The 24,066-nt window shown below is 33.7% G+C and overlaps 4 protein-coding genes across 6 annotated transcripts; 2 read left to right on the top strand and 2 right to left on the bottom strand.

Annotated features, from left to right (window-relative positions):
- The first annotated feature begins 5,803 nt into the window (after nt 1-5,803).
- LOC9311713 (outer envelope protein 80, chloroplastic) lies at nt 5,804-8,856 on the top strand. Of its 2 annotated transcripts, XM_021025240.1 has the most exons (12): nt 5,804-5,998; nt 6,592-6,658; nt 6,777-6,812; nt 6,917-7,061; nt 7,154-7,312; nt 7,412-7,482; nt 7,573-7,651; nt 7,756-7,871; nt 7,974-8,121; nt 8,216-8,285; nt 8,365-8,546; nt 8,578-8,812. In XM_021025240.1, the coding sequence occupies exons 1-11, from the start codon at nt 5,965-5,967 to the stop codon at nt 8,526-8,528; spliced, it is 1,089 nt and encodes a 362-aa protein (XP_020880899.1). In that variant the 5' UTR covers nt 5,804-5,964; the 3' UTR covers nt 8,529-8,546; nt 8,578-8,812. The 2 variants fall into 2 exon arrangements, with proteins under 2 accessions (XP_020880899.1, XP_020880898.1); XM_021025239.1 differs by having other exon boundaries at nt 5,805-5,998; nt 8,365-8,856.
- Nucleotides 8,857-8,863: 7 nt separating this feature from the next.
- LOC9311712 lies at nt 8,864-10,296 on the bottom strand. Its single transcript, XM_002875598.2, has 3 exons — nt 9,801-10,296; nt 9,395-9,502; nt 8,864-9,305 (listed from the first exon to the last, which is right to left on the bottom strand). The coding sequence occupies exons 1-3, from the start codon at nt 10,137-10,139 to the stop codon at nt 8,994-8,996; spliced, it is 759 nt and encodes a 252-aa protein (XP_002875644.1). The 5' UTR covers nt 10,140-10,296; the 3' UTR covers nt 8,864-8,993.
- Nucleotides 10,297-10,489: 193 nt separating this feature from the next.
- LOC9311711 (UPF0496 protein At3g48650) lies at nt 10,490-11,624 on the bottom strand. 2 transcript variants are annotated; one of them, XM_021025241.1, is made up of 2 exons: nt 11,540-11,624; nt 10,490-11,317 (listed from the first exon to the last, which is right to left on the bottom strand). In XM_021025241.1, exon 2 carries the CDS (start codon nt 11,294-11,296, stop codon nt 10,745-10,747), a length of 552 nt encoding a protein of 183 aa, XP_020880900.1. In that variant the 5' UTR covers nt 11,297-11,317; nt 11,540-11,624; the 3' UTR covers nt 10,490-10,744. The 2 variants fall into 2 exon arrangements, with proteins under 2 accessions (XP_020880900.1, XP_002875643.2); XM_002875597.2 differs by having other exon boundaries at nt 10,490-11,312; nt 11,540-11,593.
- A 7,304-nt stretch (nt 11,625-18,928) lies between these two features.
- LOC9311710 (UPF0496 protein At3g48650) lies at nt 18,929-20,327 on the top strand. The gene is made up of 2 exons (XM_021026962.1): nt 18,929-19,122; nt 19,546-20,327. Exon 2 carries the CDS (start codon nt 19,575-19,577, stop codon nt 20,175-20,177), a length of 603 nt encoding a protein of 200 aa, XP_020882621.1. The 5' UTR covers nt 18,929-19,122; nt 19,546-19,574; the 3' UTR covers nt 20,178-20,327.
- The last annotated feature ends 3,739 nt before the right edge of the window (nt 20,328-24,066 follow it).

Genomic DNA, 24,066 nt, shown 5'->3' with positions numbered 1-24,066 from the left:
TTTTTCTCGCCAAAAATTTTCCCGCCAAAAATTTAACGCCAAAAAAATTGCGGAATCACTTTTCCCGCAAAAAAAATTTTTTGGCGGGAAAATTTTTTGGCGGGAAAAAATTTTACGAGAAAATTTTACAAGGTATTTTAAAGGTTTTTCAAGTGTTTTTGGCGGGAAAAATTGTGGGATCACTTTTCCCGCCAAAAATATTTTGTATTTTGTGAACCTAATTTTGTTATATTTCCTTATAGATTTGTAATATCTTTTATTAAAAGAATGGTAATTTAGTCATTTTGTACATAAAAAGGGGTATTTTTAAAAATGGACAGCCAATGGGGGCATTTTTGAAAAGGGTATTGAAAAAGGGGCATTTTTGTGAATCTCCCTATAAATATTTATATGATTTTAGTGTTTTATTTTTTAAATTGAATTTTCGTTAGAACCCATCTCTAACTTTTATTGAATAAAATAATTGTTTTCTTGTGTTTTTAAATTATAATATTGTAGTATACTATATACATGTGTCATAAAAATAGTCAAGATTTTAAGTCCATATATAACTACAAAACAATAATTTTATTTAGATTAAATTGTCTCAATTCATTTCTTTCTAAAATTTAAGAATTAAAATAAATCTCTTCATAAATTAATAAATATTAATTTACACTATAAATTAATAAATATTAACTAACATAAATTAATAAAATATCATAGTCCCAACAATATTAATTTATAGATGTTTTACTGTACAATAGAATCCAACTAAACTGAGTTTTCACACATTTCAAAATGGATCGAAGGGTCCAAATATTTTTTGCTTTATAGGTTACATTTATCATTCTTAAAATAATACATATTTTTTTTGAACAAACTAATTTCATTAAATGGGCCTTTCCAACTGGGCTTAGGCTTAGGATCAAATACAGATTCACAATTACAAAAGAGAGATGAAAGTAACTTAAAATAAAACATTAAATCATAATCCAATACACATCATAAAAGAAAAAAAAAAAGAGAAAAAAAACATAATAATTCTCAAATCTCTACCTAAATCAGCATCCATCTCATCATTCTGAAGGAAGCCACGTTCTTCTTTTCTAAGACCATATTTAACGGGAGAACACATAAGATGGTATAAAGGTTTAAAAAATTGTAAATAATGTGAATACTGTGTTAGAACACTAGGGAGAGATCTTCCGCAAGATCAGGTCTTAGAGTGATCTTGCTCCACGTGGCAAACCCTGAGTGGAAGGGTTTCATTTTTCAGTTTTGGCAACTAGAGTTTGCGTCTCTTTCTCTCTCCATGTGGGACCACTTCTAATATTATTTTAATAATTTAATTTCTTAAGATATATTTTATAAGTTTCACCCTTGCATATGCCCTAAGAGCATCCTCAACCGTGAGACTCTCTAAAATAGGTACTTAATGAACAACAATATTATTTTTATTATGATTTTTGTAATTAATTAAATTTAAAGTAATTTATTAGTTTCTACCAATAGAATCAAAATATATGGCAAGGAGTAGTTCTCAGATGTCTCTCACCTCCTCTTAAATGAGAGTTTGAAGTACCAATTCTCTCGTAATTGTCTTTCTCTTATTTTATTTTATTTTATTTTTAAAACTGGTAAAACATGTGAGAAAACTCCTTGTTGGAGATGGTCTAATGTCTTCCTGCCATTATTATAAGTTTCTCATTATTTATATGAAGGACACTAGAAATTATACTTCTAATTAGTTAGAGATGTCAAAATGGATAAACCAACCAAGAATCCGATGAGTTTAGGCTTAAGTTAAATGATTTATAAGTTGATCTAACTCATTTGTTAAATGGATTGGGTTAATTTATCCAATTATTTGATGGTTTTAATGGTAAAATGAGTTGATTCATGAAAATAAAATAATTAATCAATTAATAATTAATATAATCATATATTATTACAAATGACATGAAATGACATAAATGAGTTGTCATATCCCCTTTTTTGGCATAAATATATGAAAGTGCTATTTTTTACGGAAAAAATACGGACCCACGTTTTGGCGGGAAGATCACAAAATCACCTTTGACGGAAAAATAACAGAATTGCGATTTGACGAAAAAATGCGGAATCATGTTTTTGGCGAAAAAATTACGGAATCATTTTTTTGGCAGAAAAATATAGAATCTTGTTTTTGGTGGAGAAATTACGGAATTACATTCTTGGCGAAAAAATTTGGAATCACGTTTTGGCGAGAAAATTAGGAATCACTTTTTGGCGGGAAAATTCGGAATCACTTTTTTGGCAGAAAAATACGTAATCACGTTTTTTGCGAGAAAATATACATAATATATTTTTGGCAGGAAAATGTGGAATCAAGTTTTGGCGAGAAAATGTGGAATCACATTTTGGCGGATGTTAAAATGAGTAATCGATTAATGGATTAAATCACTTTATAAGATGATTTGCATCCATAACATATTAGAAGAAATAAAGAGAGGTTCAAAGTTTGTACAATTAAGTCTAAAGCATAGACGTCTCAATAGAAATGTCGTTAGGACCAAAATAAAATTATATTCTTAAATAACTCCAAATGCAACTATTTTGTTAAGATTTAAGTGAAAAAAGATTAATGAGATGAGACACATGTATGACTGAATGAGAGAGAATTCTACACCTGTTTGATATATAGTATGTGCTGCTTCTTAAGCTTAAAAGCTTCTTAATTCTTAAAGGTTCAGTTAAATGTTTATATCAAAAATATAACTGTTTTATATATATATATATATATATATATATATATATATATATATATATATATATATATATATATATCTGAAATCAGTGACAAGTTTGCTAGTGAGAGAGAAAGAGCATTGAGTCGCAGGGAGTCGCAGCGTTAATTAAATTGAATCGCGACGTTAATATGAGGACGTTGGGTTCCATATCGAATTCATTCCTCTAGGTGAATATTTCTTTACTTCTTTTTACTATCTTTGATCTAATCGTATCTAGAGATCTTCGTTTGATTTATATACTCTTTTTCACAGGGGGTAAAGATGTCAGAATTCGTAGCATGTTTTTGGACATGCTCTTGTGGGCATTTGAAAGTCCTAAACCAACAAATGTGATTTTTTCGAAAAAAAGTTTGGCGAGAAAGTTTTTGTCGAATTTTTTTGGCGAGAAAGTTTTAGTCGAAAAAATTTTTGGTGGTAAAATTTTGTCGGAAACATTTTTGGCGGAAAAAATTAATTTTGTCATTTTGTTGACTTAATTATTTATCAAATAGGAGTAAAATGGTCACTAAAAATTGAAAGAGGGCATATGTAAAATTGGTTAGAAAAGAGGGTATTTTTGAAAAGTGGTATCAAAAAAAAAGTATTTCTAACAATTTTTCATAATTAAAAGATGATAGTATCCAAGAATTTTCTCTTCGTATATTTGATCTGCTTCTGGTTAGGTTTAATTTTATTATTATTTTAATTGTGAGCTGCGTTTAAAAAGAAACTACTGAATAGCAACTCTAAAAGTAGTAAAAAGATAAAGACAGATGCTCCACTCTGCCAGCTTGCACAATTCAAGACATCTATACTAGTATTTTTGCAGTCACTTTTGAGTCGGGTGGGTAAAATTGTTCTCGGATACTTTGGATACCCGACCCATTTACAAATTTTGGTCATAAAAAGTTTGTTGGGTCGGGTTATATCTAACCCAACTCATACACCGGATATTCCATATTTAATAATTTAGATATTTAGAAGATTTGATTAAGATTTAGAATTATGATTCTCCTATCATCTTTGTTTGATTTGTTTTTAACTGTTTTGAATCATCATATAATACATAACTAGGATATGACCCGCGGTACACCGCGGGTTAATTATTTGATTTTTTTTAATCATTTTGTAAACTGATGAATTTGTTGTTTATAATATTATTTGTTGTATACCGCGGATCACATGCGTTGTAACTAAAAAATAAAAATTTTAAGTTGTATTTGTTTAGTTTAGTGTTTAAGATTGTATAATTGTATTTTGATTTGTTAATTCTAGGATTTTACCCGTGGTATATTGTCCGTATTAATATCGACCCAAACCCGTCTCACTATATATTCCCGTCTTGTGAAATTAAACATCATTTTGTTATTTTTTTAATAACACTTTTATTTAAAAGACATATAATTCGAGTCAATTTAAAAGTTTGCTTTCAAATGGTTTCCATAATATATATATTTTTAAATTAGTGTGTGTTTTTGGACCAACCCGTAAAAACAATTTATAATTTTATCTTAAAATACTAAATAATTGTATTTTGATTTGTTAATTTTAGGATTTCACCCGTAGTATACGGTCCCGCTTTGGATAATTGAAGAAATTAAGGAAAGATCTAAATGATTCAATTCCGGGTCAGAAAAAAAAAACGACCTAATTAAATGCGCAAATTTGTTCTTCAAAAATGTTAATATATATTACACACATACTTTTTTTCTTCATTGATTAAGTAATATATGTCTGTTTCAAAAAATTTGAATCATAGCATATGCAGGAAAATATCTAAGGTTTTATTAACTACATATATTTTATAATAATTCAAATAATATAAATATAAGATCAAATGAAAGTGAAATGAGAATCATATATTTATGTATAAATTAGGTAGAGACGTTTTAGGAAATTAGCTCAAATTTGTTATATTAGCATTAAATCATCATATTTGATTTCTTTATCTATAAAAATCGTAAATAATATACTATAAATAAAGAGTTTAGATATAGTAATTAATTGAGAAAGTATTTTATATATTTTAGATTTTATTAATTAATTTCGTTTTTAAATTTTGCCAAAATTTAAGGAAAGATCCGATTGAGATTTCCGGGTCAAAATTGAATCAAAATCCGACCCGATTAGGATCCCTCAAAAGTGTTGCAAAAATGTATAGTAGAAGTAAAAAAAATTCAATTTTTTCTGCATATACTGTGATTCGAAATTTTAAAAACGGACATATATTATTCAATTGACCAAAATGTGTGTTCAACGTTCTACATCGATTAAAATATTTAGACAATGATTCAGAATCATACATAAATAAGATCAACATTAATAAAATAAATGAGTTTTTTGGCGGGACGGGTTTGGCGGGATGGGTTTTTGAATCAACAAATCACGGGACGGGTTAAGAAATTACAAGACGGGTTATATTTCGGAACGAAGTTATATGGTGGACGAGTTTGAATCAATATTGATAAAATTTTAAAATATCATTAACATGACGCTTTAATACAGATTAAATCTTCAGTTTATTAAAATATAAATGTCTTAGAAAATGATATGATTTGTAAACTTTTATATATAATAAATAATCATTAAATTTTAAAATAAAAACAAATCACGGGACGGATTATATTTCGAAACGGGTTTATATGCAGACGAATTTGAATCAATATTTATAAATATCATTAACATTCCGCTTTAATACGGGTTAAATCCTCAATTTATTAACAATTGTCTCGTGGACTCGTGGTATACTATTACTTAATAACATTGTAAACTATAATATAAATAAATATTTTATAAGGAGGTACAATTTACAAAATATTTTTATACTAACTTTAAAAATAAATACCGCGGGTTAAAAAGACTAGTATTATGTTAGGCTCTTTGTATTTAGGTATTTTTTAATTCAAGAAAACTTTTTAACAAAAAAAAAAAAAAAACATTTTTCATAACTCAGTGGTGTTGTAATCTGTTTTTGATAATTATAGATACGGCCCACGTAGATAAAGCCCAAAAAGGAATAAAGACGAAAGAGATAAACCCAAACTTGCTTTCTTCTCTAAAAATATCCAAAGCATCAAATCCTTAACCTCTCTGCAAATTCACTCCCGAAGAAGAAACTAAAAAAAAACTCTTCCTTTTTCTGGGCATTGCTTGTATAATGCCAATTCCTGTATTGGGTTTTCTTCATGGTTGATTCTTCTCTTATTCCATCGCCATGGGAGCTCAGAAGAGTATCCACGCTGGTAGAGGTCATCACTCTATCCTCTAAAGCCATCTCTTTACTCTCTCGATTTTTCGATTTTGTGTTGGATCAGTATTGATGTGATCATGTGCTGAAAATGGTACAATTCTGGAATTTGATTGTGGATTTAACCATACCCAATGGAAGGCTTTGATTTGTTTCCATGTTTCTTCTATTATCTATCTTCATTTCCCATGTATTGATATGATTCATTCCATATGCATAGTTATGATTATGTGTATGTGGTGTGGTTATTGATGAATTAGAATGTTGTAGGCATGAGTATACATTGTTTTTTTTTTGTAAAAGGAAACATTTTTCTAAGACTTTTGAGTGTAGTGACTAGTGAGTCTATGATTATGATCGGATTGGTTTGATATGTGGCTTTCATTGATGTTTTTCGAGAAAAAGGATCGATTTTGATCTTTCTATTAGATAGTTGTAGGATACATTAACGTTTTCTGAACCATTGTGTTACTAACTCATCATGTGGGATATGTCTTGCTGTTGAATTTAGTGAAAGATTAAGATCGCATTGGTTTGCAATGTGGTTTTCAAGCGGCGGCATCGATTTTGATATTCTTGTGTTGTTGATTGCAGCCAAGATTGATGTTAATGTGGATTTCACTCACAAGCTTTGTACTTCTTTAATGTTTCCTGCTTTCAGGTTTGCTCTCATCATCCATTCCTTAACTTTACTTACATTTTTAACCAATCCTCATGAAATTGTACCACCTTTAGCTTCCGTGTTGATACTAAATTTCAGTTTGTTGCTGTTTGAACAGGGACACTAGCAGTCCTCTTTCTCTAGTGATTGGCAGGCAAGTTTTGTGACTTAATGCTACAGTTTTATAAAATCTGCCGAACTGAAATGGTCATATTTTTCTTTTCGATTAAAGTGTTCATTTGGGTGTGTTTGTTGCAGCCTCTGTATCAAACATCCAAATTTGTTTGGAGGAAGCGAGAAGCTTGATGTATCATGGGATAAAGGGTTGTATGATTCCAATGTACTGGTGGCTTTTAGGAGACCTAGACCTGAATGGCGTCCGCAACAGTGCTTCTTCATACAGGTACTCAACTGATCTGTGAAGCTATCTTAGAAAGTGAATTTTCCAAATTATGCTATGTTAAGTACATTCAAATTTTTTTTTATCTGGTACAGCATTCTCTTTCGCCCGAGATAGGGGTCCATGGCACCCCAGTTGACAACTTTTCTCGGTCAGGGAGTGGAGGTGTAAATCTTTCTAAATTGGCTGTTGGTTTAGACTTGAGTGAGCCAGCGAGTTCAAAATGGAGCAGCACAACCAGCGTAAAGTTTGAGGTACCCGCACATTACCTTTTTCAGACATTGTAGAACAATATTTTTCTCTTTGCTGTTTTTTGCTTTGGGGTAAAAGAGTGTTATTTTCCATTGGTGCAGCATGTGCGTCCGATTAACGATGACGGACGCGCGATAACCAGAGATCTGGACGGATTTCCTATAACATGCAGGTGATATTGGATCTCGCTTCCCTTAATTTGTTTCCTTAAAGCGCTAGCATAAGACTGATATTTACATGTGTAGAATTCTCTGCTATGCAGTGGAAATACCCATGACAGTATGGTAGTTTTAAAGCAAGAATCCCGGTTTGCAAAGGCTACTGACCAAGGTCTTTCTCATGTAAGAGACTCATTTCTGTTTCTAGCCTAGGCAAACCACACGGCCATTTTTGCACTAACTTGTCAATGTTACTTATTTTTCGTACTGGTTTCTTGCTTTTTCAGTTTAGCATGCAAATAGAACAAGGTATTCCGGTTGTGTCCAAGTGGCTTATCTTCAACCGTTTCAAATTTGTTGCATCAAAAGGTGTCAGGTTTGGACCGGCTTTTCTCTTAGCAAGGTACTGACAGAATCTTACATACTCTATGTAAACAACTACGTGTAGGAAATGCTTTGTAAAGATATCCTAGTTTTGCGTTGGTTTTTACCTCTTCCGTGACAGCTTGACAGGTGGTTCAATTGTAGGAGACATGGCACCTTATCAAGCATTTGCCATTGGTGGGCTAGGCAGTGTTCGGGGATATGGTGAGGGTGCTGTTGGATCCGGGCGATCATGCCTTGTTGCCAATACAGAATTGGCGGTACCTTTGGTACGTGGAGCTGTTGCATATTTGTGTCTTCAGAACCATCAAATGGTTTCCCCTGTTAAGCTCTAATTGAGCTTTGGTTCCTTTTTGTGTACAGAACAAGATGACAGAAGGGACCATCTTCTTGGATTGTGGAACAGACCTAGGCTCAAGCCGCCTTGTCCCTGGTAAGCTCACTTTTCCTGCTCCAATCCAAGAAATTGTTTGGACACAAATTTGATTAAGCTGTTGCGGAATTGGTTTCAGGAAACCCTTCGATGAGACAAGGGAAGCCAGGGTATGGGTATGGATTCGGGTATGGGCTTCGGTTCAAGTCTCCATTGGGTCACCTTCAGGTTGACTATGCCATGAATGCTTTCAACCAGAAGACTCTGTACTTCGGTGTCACCAATCTTGCTTCATCAACATAGTCAAATAGAATAAAGCAATCAAGAAAAGCACATATTTAAAAGTCTTGATTCAAGGATATATTTGTCTTTGCGTTGGAACCAGAAACGCCACAAGATGAGGCAAACACTGGCCAAGGAGAAGCTGTTATTGACAAAGATCTTGAGAAGAGAAATGAAGTGTTGTCACTAGAAATCAGACATGTAATATTACAGGACTATAAATTTTCATTGTATTGGTATATACAGCTGCCAGAGTTTTGTCTGAAAGCTGCAGGTTTCATAGAGAAGAGAACACACATTTGATTCGATGGTGTTACGAATACGTATCTATGGCTCGACTCTTGACTAACTCTGAATACAAGTGGTTGAACCAAACCATAACTACTTCTGCAATTTCGTGTTACATTCCATAAACCATTAGAGAGTAACCAAAGAGATGAACTTACGTGATACAAACAAACAAACAAACACAACTCCTCAAGAAGCTCAGAAGAAATTATTGAACTGATTGGTTAAAGAGCTCTTGAGGTTTGAATACAAACCATAAAGAGAATACTGCTTAAGATTCTCAACTTCATACCACGAGTTGAGAACCGCCAAGTGCTTATCAGTGCCGGAAAACGCCAACTGAATCCCGAGACTGCAATCCACCGAACCTCCCCGGCCTTTACAGCTTGGTGTTCTTATCGCACAATCTTGCTTGTTAAGACACACAAAATTTTGATTCCCTTTGCACGACGCACACCCGTCTCTCTTCCAATACAGATTCTGAAGCCTACCTTTCTGAAACTCCATCACCTTAAAAATCACAACAACACCATAAATAAGATCTCTTGACGAATCTATACATAACATGTATAAGATATGATATACAAAAAAGGCTTTACCAAAGTAAAACTCGTAACGATGAATGTGCTGTTAGCAATAAAAGCCGGAATCGACCTCGCTGCGTATTTTCGACCCGCAAATGCCACCATATATCCACCATAGTTGTCCTGAAGACATTATACATCCACAAATTAAGGGTCCATGAATGGTCAAATCATACTTCACCAAATCTGAATTCACTACCAATTCAAGTATACTTATTACCATTTTTGCATAATAATTTCACATAAAACCAAATCTGGTACTTTTACTATTATTAGTGGTAATCGAGTGAGGTCAACACTAAATCTTCAAAGAAACCAAAGTCAACCAAATCTATACTCTGAACAGAGATTAATAAAATGTGATTTAACTAAACTAATTCGATTTTATTAAATAAACAAAATTTGACGAATTTAAACTTACCGGGAAGAAGGCGGAGGTGTTGATGGAGAGGAGAGAGATCTCGTCGATTTTAGGACGGAAGAGAGAGAACTGTGAATTCATGGCGGCGAGGGAAAGTCGACGGTCACAGGGAGAGAGAAGAACCGTTTGGTTTAAGAAGAAAGAAGGACGAGAAGAGAATGCGATTCCGAATGTGAATCCGTCGGATCTTTGGATTCTGGTGTCGGAGCATGGGGAATAGATATTGTTGGTGTTACCTCCTCCGCCGTCTCCGCCTATGGCTACGGTTTTGTGGAAGCTTGTGATGGTTAGTGTCAAGGCGGAGAACACGAGGAGTGTTAGGGTTTTCGAAGGGAACATTTTTTTTTTTTTGAAATTATTGTGGAAATGGTTTGGGGAAGGCAGAGAGAGTGAGAAGTGTGAAGTGTGAAGTGTGAAGTGAGTTTGTGGTTTCACGTTTGGCTCATCAGACTTTTTTTCGAATAGGAAAATTCCAAAAGTTTTTTTTTTTTTTTTGCTTTTTCTTTTTAAGGATAAAATATATATTATCTTTTCGTTAGAGGTTAGATATACTTGAGTGTCGTCTGATCTATATATAAAAATCAACTATGGAGCAGAGGAATCATCTTGGAAACTACCAAGAACCATCTAGGAAACTAGGAGGAAAAAAATGTGGACTTTGTTTGGACCCATGATGTTGAGAAAAAATGTGAACAGAACTAAATCATTTGAATCTCTCATTCACTTCTCTACATAAACCCCAAATCAAAACCCACCACAATAATCACAAATTCACAAGCTACTTTCTTCTTCATCACGACAACAAAAATCCAAATACAAGAAACAAACAACAAAGAAATGAGAGAGTGGTAATATGGTTCTATTACAAATTGGGAAGCCATTCACACCATTATTTGCATAGAACACAATAATTAAAGACTAAATACTTAATCTTCAATTGTGGCTTAACACTCGACTAGGCTCTTTATCGTCTTCATCGCTTCAATGTTGACTTCTGTTCTGTTTCCAATCAACAGAGACAAACCTAACAGTGTCTCCTTAGAATTCTCTACTTTCTTCGTCAATTCATAGATCTTCTTCATCTTCTCGAAGGACTTTTCCCCTGCTTGGCCAGCCATTCCAAACGCCGGATTTGATGCGGCTACTACCACTATGGCGACAACAGGGAGAGACAGAGCCGCGAGAAAACCAACCGCCACTCTCCTACTTGTCTTTGCATGCTTATGCTTCTTCTCGAGCACTACTTCTAGCTCACGGATCTTTTCTAAAAGCATGACATGATCCTTGTAAACAGACTCATACTGTGTCGCGAACTCGTCCGTGTGCATGAAATTGTTGAATAAATTCAAAGTCTTGGTGGTATTCTCGAAATAGAGATTAGCTATAGACTTTAGTTCTTCGTTCTTCGATACATGTTGGCCGTTTTCAGTAATGGTATTGGCCACACCTTGGCTTAGGTCAGCCAGAATCTTGCAGACCTCTTGAACCGACGACATTGATATTATATTGGAGCTAATCTAGAAAGGAAAACCAAACAAAAAAAAAAATCAAGAAAATTTAAAGGCAAGATAGATTTTGCATACATCAAGTTTAAAGTTAGCATCATAAAAATTAGCAATCAAGCTTAAGTTGCTTGAGATTTATTTAATACCGTGCGAATATAACATAGTAATAATACTTAAAAGCAAGGTTCATGGGATGATCAAGATGAGATTGGGTTGAAGGAAGAGAAAAATAACCTCAACTTTGGATAAGAATCTTGCTCAAGACTAGAGAATGTTGTGTCACTGATCTACAAGTATTAGCTACTGGATAGTCACAGTTATATAGACACAAAATGAAAAGTCAGTCAACCTTGAAGCAACGCGGAAATAATGTAGATCTTGTCACGACTCATAATGTGGAGAAGAAAATTCAATGTTGATTATTTCCCAGACATTTACAACTTACAAGGTTGGCTTGACTTCTGATTTGAGGTTATAATCTTAACCACATTGCATTTTCTGTCGATACAAAATCGGATGTTTTTCCTCGTAATTTCCAAGATTGAATCCTCGCAGTTTCTGCTCCAAATTGCATTTTTAGTTCATACAAAATCGGATGTTTTTCCTCGTAATTTCCAAGATTGATTCCTCGAGGTTTTGGTTACTTGTTTTATTATTGTTCCAATGAAGTTAAATAATTTAGATTCAAATTTTTAACAAAAATAGAAATCTAAATATAATTATCAAAAATAACCAGCTCGATTTAAAAGAAACTAGATAAAGAACCCGCGCTCTGCCGCGGGGTATTTTTTGTAAATTAGCTTTGTTTTAATATAATAACAAGTATGATTGGTAGAAGTTTGAAATGATTCTAGAATTGGGTATTTTACATTTACTCAAATTTTAATAGTTTTTATTTTATTATTTTATTATATATGCATACATTAATAAATACATGTTAGATATTACTTTATAAAATAAATATATTGTATAGTCAATTTTTGTTTTTGTTTTTTTGTTTTGTTTTATGTTTATAATATGTATAACGTTTTACAAATATCTGATTTCTTTTTATATGTATATAATTTTCAGCGACTATTATATTTCAAGAACCTTACTTTCTTTTCATTAAAAATATACATGGTGCACAACCATAATTTGAATCACATTTAAAATATTTAACATAGACTTTTTAATTTTTTATATTATTCTTTTAACATTTAAAATACATTGATTTGTTAAAATGATAACTTATAATTTATTTTATACCATAATTTTAATATAAATTTATTATTCCAATCATATTATTGGATTTTGTAAATTTTTTACTCATTTTCGTAACTGAGGGTTGATAGCCAAAAACCCACAATCTCGATGTTAGCAGAAAATCAAGGAAACACTACTTTACTATTATTTAATAACGCAATTACACCGTATAAACATAGATAAAATAGAAATATTTTTCACTATTACTTTTTTTCATTCCTCTTTTATTTGATATACTCAATGAACATCATTATTTTGTTTATATAGTCAGACTATAATATACAAACATCATTATTTGATATACTCAATGAACATCATTATGAACATCATTACTCAATGAACATCATTATTTTGTTTATATAGTCAGATCTAAGATTATGAGAAAGAAGAAGAAGTTAATGTTGCAGTTTTTACTTTCATTACACTATTTTATATGGATGACGACACCAAGTTCGTCAATTAGAAGTTAGAGAAAGTTTGGAAGAGGGGATGATTTGGAGATCGTGGGGGAAAAAGCGGTTGCTAAGAAAGTGCTAAAAAAAATTGTTGTCAATTATTTTTTAAGAATAATAAAGTTGGATTACAAAATTACAAACGTGAAACAGCAAAATTTGAGAGTTTTGCCACGTGTCAGAAAGATAATGTTGCAGTTATTGAAAAAGTGACTGTTGATTTAGTATAATTAGATATATTTATATTTATATTATCTATTAATTTAACAATCCTTACAATTAGGAATATGAAATTTTCGTCCAATTAAGAGATTTTATAAATTTTATTTAATAAATTTTGTCCATGTTAATAAAAGCTTATGTGTATTATTTAGTTTAATTTGATGGATTGTACTTTTAAAATGAAATATCAGCTTCTAGTAAGACAAAAAGTAATAAAAGTGATTATATACATCTTGTGATTAGTGGCTTGATTAAGAATATAGTTATTAAACCAAGTTCTAGTAGTTCAAAATCAAAATTTCGGTGGACGTGATTATATAAAAATATTTATGTGTAAACTGAATCGGAACATGTTGATTGTTGAGTTATATAGTAATTTTTTTTTTTATTATAAATGTCTTTAATATAAATTTGTTATGTAAAAATAACTATAGATATAAAGTTTATATTTAGATATTTGATCAATTCCACTAAATAATAAAAATATTTTTTTTTGTTTATTTGTCAACATAAGCTGATGTGTATTTATTTTATTTATAATTTGATTTTTTTTTCTTTGAACAAATTAGAAATCTATGTATCATTATTAAAAAGATAAAAAATAAGTATGTGTATTATATGTTTTAATTTGATTGGTTAATTTTTTAAATTGTTGTTTTTTAAAATAAATAGATGTGGCAAACATGAAAGCTGATGTGCCATGCTAGAGATGAGTTGTATTAATTGTTATGTTTTGATTGGATATCATTTTTAATAATGTGTCAGTCTCACAATAGCTTAAAAAGCTGATGTGTCACTGCTGGAGAGACTCTTAGTGGTTTTATTGTATTAATTTAGTCAACAAGTAAAAAAAATCTACAATGTAAAAAACCAATTAACCAAAATATAAGTAAACTCTTTTAATATAAGTTAATAGAAAACAAAAAAAAAAGTCAACATAACTAAAATCTAAGTCGACAGTTCAAAAAATCAACATTATTAATAAATCAACGTAAAATGAAATAAGTTTACCAAGAATTAACAAATCGACGGAAAAAATTATAATTCAACAAACAAAAAAATAAGTCAACTTTTTCAAAAAGTCGACTACATAAAAAAAAAACAATCAAACAAAATATAAGTCGACTATTTTAAAATAAATCGAAAGAAATAAATTTAGTCGACGAAAATAAAATTTAAGTCGACATTTATAAAATCAACCTTATAATAAGTCAACGTAGAATGAAGTAAATCTACCATGAATAAACAAAGGGTGAACGACCTGTGTCCCCCCACGAAGTTTCATATAGTACCATAACAACACAGATTTCGGGTCTCGTCTCCAGTCCACACAAAACGAAAGTTAAACTCCAGTTTCTCCCTAAATTGAAAGTTCGAGACCTCAGTCTCCATAAATTCAAATTTCGTGGTTTATCATTGGTTTACTGTGCCAAACCCGATGCCAAACCAAAACCCAGAATAATAAACCGATTTGAAACCCAATTTCACTGGTTCACTCCAATTTCACGAGTAAGAGGCGGAGTTGAGAGACGAAAGTGATGTCTTTGATTCGCCAAAAGTAAGAGCCGTCAAGAAATACATGAAGGGTTATGGTTGCTCTGAGAGTAAGCAGTAGTCCTGTAAGCGAGAGGGACAAGATCCATACCTGAAGAAGACCCAAGTGAACTAAAACAAAACGCCTGAGAAGTGTTCGACAAAATGCCGCAGAGAAACCCGTCTCCACCTGAAAGAGCCGCCATGGACGGAATGTTGTAGCTTGCAGAAGTAGAAGAAGCAAGAGACGAGGAAGAAGAAGAAGAAGACGGAGAAGATGGAGATGAATAGTTTTTACCCCAGCAGATAACATCTTGACGACCACTAGCATCAATGGCGCAGAAGAAAGCAGAGCCACCGAACGCCGCCGCGATTGGGCCAGAGGATCCAAATCCGGATCCGGGTTTGGGCAAAAACAGGAGAATGAGAGAGAGAAAGAGGAGAAAGAAATGGGCTTCCATTGGAGATGAAGTTCATGAACTGAAAGCAAGGAAGAAGATTGGCATAAGCTGCCATTTGACAGTGTGATGGCTAACGAACAGAGAACGTGGGTGGCGTCCTCATTGGAGATGATAAAAAGTATAAATATGTTATTGAACAACTGATTACTGTATCTACATAATTATTTAAATTCACAACTGAAGAACAATTATTTCTCCGGCCAGATTTCGGGTGGTTTCAAGTCGACGGAGTATCTTGATCTGTCGTCAAATCTCATCAAAGGCTCGTTGCCGTCACGTTTCAGAGGGAATCGTTTACGCTATTTCAACGCTTCGAACAACAGAATCTCCGGCGAGATTCCGTCAGGTTTCGCCGATGAAATCCCGGAAAACGCCACCGTCGATCTCTCATTCAACCACCAATGAAATTGGAGTAAACCGATCGTGAAATTGGGTTTCAAATCGGTTTATTATTCTGGGTTTTGGTTTGGCATCGGGTTTGGCATAGTAAACCAATGATAAACCACGAAATTTGAATTTATGGAGACTGAAGTCTCGAACTTTCAATTTAGGGGGAAACTGGAGTTTAACTTTCGTTTTGTGTGGACTGGAGACGAGACCCGAAATCTGTGTTGTTATGGTACTATATAAAACTTCGTGGGGGGACACAGGTCGTTCACCCAAGTCTACAGATTAAATTAAAAATCGATGAACAAAAAAAAGTAAGTCAACAGTTCAAAAACTTGACTATGTTATAAATCAACCGGCCATAACATAAGTTAACTGTTTTAAATCAAGTCGATGGAGACAAAAATTAAATCAACAAAAGTGAAAAATAAATCGATAGTTCAAAATATCAACCTTAAAAATAAATCTATATAGAATAAAATAAGTCTAACAATAAATATCAAAAATATATGTACACAGATTTTTAGTTTATTTATTATAAATTATATAGGTTTGAATTACTTATTCTTGAATAATTTATAAATCTAAATAATATTAATATTATCAACTTATATATAAATTTTTAAACGAGATAATGATTACTTTAAATCAGAGTACAAAAAAAGTGATAGGCGCTAAGCGGGCGGTGACCCAACGCCTAGCGCCTAGAACGCCTAATCGGGGTCTAAGCGATTTAGGCGGTTCAGACGTTTATATCAAAACACATTATAAATATAATATTATACGTAAAAATCATATAAAACTATTTATTAGAAAAATAAAAAAATCTTAAATCGAAATAAAAATTAGACAAAAGTTTTTATTTAAGTCATATCAAAACAATATATATAGAGCTAATATTTATATTTTAAATTTATGAAGTTGAAAATTGAAAAATTACATTAAATCTAAACTTATGCGATTTTAGGTGGTCGAAGCGGTCGTCTAGGCGTCACCTGACCGCCTAGCGCCTAGGCGGGATGTAGGCAACCGTCCATACTGGTTTTTAGAACACTCCTTTAAATATAGTATATTAATTTTATTAATTATTTATTATTAAATCAAATAATTACGAATTTTAGTTCAATTATTAATTATTTATTTTATTTAAATAATTTTTTTAATACATAAAAGGTTATTATGATCAATTTTATACTATTTTGAAAACTACACATTGTAGTTTTCAAAATAGTATAAAATTGAATGTAGTTTTCACATTTCTAATAAATTTTAAAGTATTTATAAAAAATGGGAAATTGTTAAAAATACCCTTTTTGGTGTGCCCCTTTTCAAAAATGCCCCTTTTAGATGTCCATTTTCAAAAATGCCCCTTTTTTAATCTGAAATTTTTATAAAGTTTTATTAGGTTTATAAGGTACTTATGGATTGTAACTACTACTTGAAGACTCGATCCAAGTATTTATAAGGTTTTATAAGGTGTTTTTAAAGGTTTTACAAGTTATTTTAAAGGATTTTTAAGGTTTTTCAAAAGTTTTACAAGATATTTTAAAGGTTTTTAAAGGTATTTAAAATGCATTTATAATATTTTAGATACATAGAAATGTAGTTTGTGTATGTTTTAATAATATTACATACATATTTGGGTAAATCTTATATTTTTAAGAGCATTTTTTATAAGGTTTTTAAAAAGGGGTATTTTTGAAAAGTGGCATTGAAAAAGTGGTATTTTTGCAAAAACCCCTTAAAAAATTCCAAGACGAATAGATTTTTTTTTATCCAGTAATAAGATAGTCTTGTATATTCACAAGATGAATAAAAATTTCTAGTGAAGATAGCTTTGTATATTCACAAGACGAATAGGCTTTTTTTTATCCAGTAATAAGATAAACTTTTTCACTACAAAAGACAAACTAAATACTAGAAACTAACCGTTTTATTACCGCGACAAAAATGAAAGTAACAGCCAAAAACAGAGTTGACTTTTTTTTTTTGCTAAATACTCTAAGATTAAAAGAAGAAGAAAGATTCGATTTGCAAGAAGATTTTGATTATTTCCCAGACATTTACAACTTACAATGTTGGCTTGACTTCTGATTTGAGGTTACAATCTTAACCACATTGCATTTTCTGTCGATACAAAATCGGATGTTTTTCCTCGTAATTTCCAAGATTGAATCCTCGCAGTTTCTGCTCCACATTGCATTTTTTGTCCATACAAAGTCGGATGTTTTTTCTCGTAATTTCCAAGATTGATTCCTCGAGGTTTTAGTTACTTGGTTTATTATTGTTCCAATTATTGTTATTTGGCAAATTATTTCTTGAATTTTATTGATAAATATATATATATATATATATATATATATATAAATTATTAATCTTGTTGATATTATAACGGGAAAAATGTCAAAAAAATCATGAACTTTCAAATTTGGGACGATTTAATCTTGGACTACGATGAAGACATTTAAATCATAAAGTTTTTGTTGACTTTACAATTAATTAGCGAAGTTTGTTTGACTCGCCATTTTAGACGCTTCGATTTCATTTTCTAACCCTAGAATCCCAATCTCTCTCTCGCTTCCCTCTGTTGAAATTCCGACTGATGATGGCTAAAACTCGTGGGGGGAAGAGAAGAATTCCGTTTCGGCGGTCACGGCGACTGAGTCAAGCAGCAGCTGCGGATTTGAATCGGCTCAGCTTCTGTAGGATTTGGGCCGAAATTTTCCCAAATTTGAAAGTTCATGATTTTTTTGACATTTTTCCGATATTATAACAGCCAAAAACAAAGTTGTTTCTTATTATGTAGTCATGGAAGATTCGATTCAAGAGAGCATGTTTAGTCATGATATTATAGAGTATCATAGACTTAAATCAATTAAAAAAATAATTTTGGGGATCATTTTTCTTTGATTTGGATCACTCAGTGATCTATTTGACACCGTTAATTTCTCAAAGAATAAACTATTAATAGAACTAATGCTAATGATATTTTATGAAGTTCATTGATAAACATGCTCTATGCTTCTAAACCGATGTGACAACAAGATTGACTCTATGCCACACATTTATTTACAAGGTTGAATTCTAATAAAATCGTTAACCGTTGAATTTTCTGTCCGCATTGACAAGATCGACTATTTTTTCCACGTACTTTCAAGGTTGACTGACTTTAGTTGTTTTTTTGCTTATATAATTGTAATATCCATTACCTAACAGTTGTAGATCAGACACACAACATTCTCCTGTCTTGAGCAAGATTCGTAACCAAGTTCAAGTAATTTCTCTTTCTTCAACCTCATCTCATCTTGATATTTGTTATATAAGTATTACAAGGTTATATTCACGGAATTAAATTAGTCTTAACAAATGGACCCTTGTTAAGCTGCTAATTTCCAGTGATATTTACTTAAACTTGGTGTATGCAAAATATTCTGAAATCTTTGCCTTTAATTTTCTTCCTTTCCAGGCTAGCTCCAGTATAATATCAATGGCGGCGTTGGTTGGAATTATCTCTGATCGTGTCCTGAGTTCTTGCAAATCCGCTTGCAAAGAAGATCCAAAGCTCAGATCCTATATTTCTGTGCTTCACGAACGAATGAACAAATTGATGGAAACGGTCACCGGTCGAGGAGGCAAGACTGGAAAACCATCCAAGGAGGACTCAATCATCAAGATCAGCGAATTTCTAGGTGTCTCAAGCCAAGATGTGGTCAAGATCATTAAAGAAAGCAAATATGATTTCTCGAAGAACAAAGAAGTAAAGTCTGTGGTTGATCTCTATTTTGAGATCGTACCAACAAGACTTTGAATTTATTCAATACCGTCGAGAAATACGTCGCGAACGCAAAAACCACCACGTTCAACATTCGACTTGCGATCCGACAGTTTGAAAGAGAGTCGAGGGACACGGATTTTGGAGGAAACAATAAGTACGCGGGAACGTTAGAGAAGCTGAATAAGGTTAAAGCTATGGGAGATCCTTTTGGTGACGAGTTCACGACTCAGTACAAGGCTATCTTCGACGAGCATCTTATGCTTTTAAACAAGTCCCGTGACATGCAACTAGAGCTTGAGAAGAAGCATAAGAATGACAAGAAATCCAGGAGATTCGCGGCTGCACTTTTCTCTGTTCTCGCCATATGGATTTATCTTGGAGCAGTCTCACTTGTGGTAGCAGCTAAGGTTGTGATTGGAGTGGCAACACCGAGTATTAGACCTTTATGGAAATGGGTCACTGAGATGCTCGAGGACTCTGAGATTGCTTACAAGAAACTTACTGGTTTGTTTCAATCGATGGATAAAAATGCAAAACTCAACATCGAATCGGCAAAGACGATAAAGAGCCTAGTTGAGACGTTAATAACAAGGATCAAGCCGATCTTGGAGACTGTAGATGATGCTGTGGAGCAAAGAGAAGAGGAGACCGTGAAACTTGTGATGCAAGAAATCATTAAGGATGTTGAAGGTTTTGCTGACAAAATCGAGGAAGTTGGTACAAATGTGGCTAGGTGTAGCAAAGTGGTCGCTGAGGGAAGAGTTGATGTTCTGGAACACATAAGCAATTTAGCTTAATTGAAAGGAAAGTGGTAACTATCAATGTACTATGTGGTAATACTTTTATATTCATGTTTGTTGTGTGCAAGACCCATATTTTGAATGTTTGAATAATGAGTTACTTTGTACTTGTATGATCATTGCATTGTATCCAAATCTCATTTATTATGTTACTGATAAAAAGTAAATGAGGATTAATCGAAACTGACCGTTTTATTACTACAACAAAGATGAAACTTAATAGACCGTTTTAATACAACTGAAACAGAGTGACGAAATCAAAACTGCCAAAAACAAAACTGTTTCCTCTTCTTACAAGATCTTGTTTTGCTTCTAAAATGAAAGATCATGTTGCCTAGAAAACCAACTGATCAACATAGCTAAGACGAAGCTCAATGGGTCATCAATGTCCGAAAATCTCTCGATGCAGAGTTCGAAGAACACGATATCGAACAAGTCATCGTTGAAAGGAGAGTGGTGACTATCTTCATATTAATTGGTGCTTGTTGTGTGCCTTTTATACTGATGTTTGTTGTGTGCCTTTTATACTGATGTTTGTTGTGTGCCTTTTATACTGATGTTTGTTGTGCCTTTTATACTGATGTTTGTTGTGTGCAAAACCCATGTTTTAAATTTTTGAATAATGAGTTTCTAAAGTTATACAGTTTAAGAAAGGTCGAGACTTTGATGAACAGAGTTCTGTAACGGCTAATGTTTTTGCTTTTCGTTGTTCAGAACATGACTTTAATGCCCAATGGGGCATGTTTTGGGTTCACGTTTGCCCAAGACAAGGATATTTTTATACTGTATAAGATTGAAAGAAGAAGAAGTAAGTTTCGATTCAAAATCTCGTGTAGCAAGATTGATTCTTTGTCACACATTTACAAGGTTGACTTGACTATTTAATTTAAGTAGCTATAATCTTAACTAGATTGTATTTTCTTCTCCAGATTATGAGTTCTCTTTTTTGACAATTGATTTCAGTAGTTATAATCGTACGTAGCTACATTGAATTTGATTTCTGCTCCACATTATGAGTCCCAACCACCAACAAGATCATCGACATTTATTCCACGTACTTTCAAATTCAACGTTGACTGACTTTTGATTTTGTTGCTATATATATCAAGTTTATAACTGTAACTATCCAATACCTAATACTTGTAGATCAGAGACACAAGTAATCTCGACATTCTCTTGTCCAAAATTCAAGTAATTTTCTCTTGATTTTGATATGTTTCAAGTCAAGGTTTCTTAATTAATTAGGATTTTGATATGTGGTATTTAATCTTGATATGTGTTATCTCCTTAATTTTGCTTTTAAGTATTACTATGTTATATTCGTGGGATTAAATTTAATCTTAACAAATGCACCCCTTAAGCTGCTAAATTTAATTTCGTGATGCTAATTTTAAACTTGGTGTATACGCAGAACGTTTTGAATTTGTTTGCCTTGAATCTTCGTAACAACGTTGATTTTTCTGATCCAAGTTAACAAGATCGACCGCGTACACTTTCAAGGTTGACTGACTTTTGATTTTGTTGCTATATATATATACTAGAAGGAGATCCACGCGATGCGTGGGAATAATTAAAATTTATTTTGTTTTTAAAAAATGAAATGGTTTCTCAAAGTAAACTATTGTACATTGTTTTTTTTTCCAGAATATACCAAGATATAAGAGACTATAGTAGTGTGCATTTAGATAATTGACAACTCTTTTTTTGTCATTTTTCTAGAAGTTAGACTTTAGTACTTAGATATATATCTCAAATTAATGCATACTTTCACTAAAACAAAGCTCCAGCACTAAGGCATGAAAATTCTGATCTTGTTCAATATTGTTTTACATCACATAACTTAAATATATATATATATATATATATATAAAGAAAAAAAAAAACTCATTGGGTATTGCCAACATTCAGGTCAACCTTTTCGGAGATGGAGTTTGCCCAAAATGAGACTTGTTGTAAATCAAAATAGATAAATGGTCCCATACAATCCTAAGCTTTTACCTAATAGGTGGGAGTGCGATGGCAATTCGAAACCATATGTTGGGGTCGGATTCCATCCCTAGCACCGAGCCGGATTCGGACGCCTCGGGGAACTTCTGAGGATCACCTCGGGGAAGCGTACCAACCACTTCGGAGGAAACGAGCCATCACCTCGGTGCAAGGTGCCATTCACCTCGGGCCAGTACAACGATCGCCTCGGGAAACGTCCGTAGCCTGCTCGGGATCTGCTAGCCAGCTTGTGAACCCGAGCCGGCTCTCTTCAAGTACCCGAGCTGGTTCATGCCAGGATGCCCAAGCTGGCTCCTTCTGTGCGCCCGAGCCGCTTTCCCTCGGAAGCCCGAGCTGCGCATCTCTTATCTCCGAGCCGATTAATCAAGTTACCCGAGGTTAAGTCTTCATCGTCACCCGAGACAAAGACTTAGTAAATATTCGTCTTCAAAGTATCATTTCCAAGCAAGACGTCATGTCCGAAAAAGAAGGATCATTTCCGATAGACCCGGAAATGATAAGGAAGAATCTCAAAGGATCAACTCAAATCGGGAAATCTTCCAAGAAACTCCGAAGAATAAGGAAACTATCCTAAATCCGCGATATTCTAAGCCGACTTCAAGATAAATGGAAATCTTCCGAGAATATCGCTGGAGAGGCGGTTTACCACCCCTATAAAAAGAGACTCAAGGCTCTCGCAGAGGGGCAAGCAAGATCGCTCTAGAATTTACACTACGCAAAGCTCTCACAGCACAAACATCTTTTTCTTTTACGATCAAACTCTTGTACGATCCAAGTCATCTTTTTCTTAATAATATCAAGAACACCATCTTTGGTATCAATTGATTCTATCGTTCTTTGAGAATTCTCGCGAATCGTATCCCTAAATTAAAACTCTAGACAAATCTCGATTGTGTTAGTTTCGACTTCCACAGTTTGGCGCCGTCTGTGGGGAATACTAGGGAATTCTCTTACCCTAAGACGCAGAACTCGATTACCGAAAAGGACGATGAACGAAGATGGTCGTCAGACACCACCAGCCGGAGGAGGGAACCCTAACCCTCCGAACCCTCAAAATCCTCAAGCCGATACGACGATTATAGCGACCCTAGCCGAACTGAAAGACCTGATGGTTAAATTCCAGAAGAAAGTTGACGACCAAGAGAAAGCTAACAAAACCTTGGCGCAACGAGTCGACGAAATCGCAACACGTGGGCAACCAAAAACCACGCGTTTCCAGACTCGGCCGCCACGAGCTCGGAGGGACTTGCCTGGCATCAACCCAACAAGACTCACGTTCGCGACACCAACCGACAACACCAGAGTCGCAACCCGAGCCGACCCTGCCAGACGCGAGAACCAAGATGATCCCACCGAGCCAAACGCAGTGGACTTGACGGACGAGCCAGATGATTTGCAAGACGAGCGCATCCGAGCCTCCCTAGCCAAGGCGGAAGCTGATATGAAGCTCGTCAAAACCCAGATACATAGCGTTTCATCCTCTGCACCTAACATCGACCGAATTTTGGAAGAATCTCGGAATACGCCTTTCACCAAAAGAATTTCCGAAACGACGATGTCCAATCTGGGGAAGTTCAAAATCGACTCTTACAACGGATCAACCGACCCGAAGTGTCACATTAAATCGTTCGTGATATCCGTGGCCCGAGCCAGGTTCAAGCCCGGGGAGAAGGATGCAGGTCTATGCTTACTATTCGTGGAACACCTCAAAGGACCAGCATTAGAGTGGTTTTCAAAATTGGAACGTAACTCGATTGACAGTTTCGACGAGCTGTCGACACTGTTCCTCAAGCAATACTCCGTGCTCATCGACCCCGGAACTTCTGACGCGGACCTGTGGTCCCTATCTCAACAGCCCACCGAGCCGTTAAGAGATTTC

Source organism: Arabidopsis lyrata, assembly GCF_000004255.2.
Source record: "Arabidopsis lyrata subsp. lyrata unplaced genomic scaffold ARALYscaffold_5, whole genome shotgun sequence".
Lineage (NCBI taxonomy): Eukaryota > Viridiplantae > Streptophyta > Magnoliopsida > Brassicales > Brassicaceae > Arabidopsis > Arabidopsis lyrata.
The sequence above is the reverse complement of the archived record's forward strand: the minus strand, read 5'-3'. Positions and strand labels throughout refer to the sequence as shown.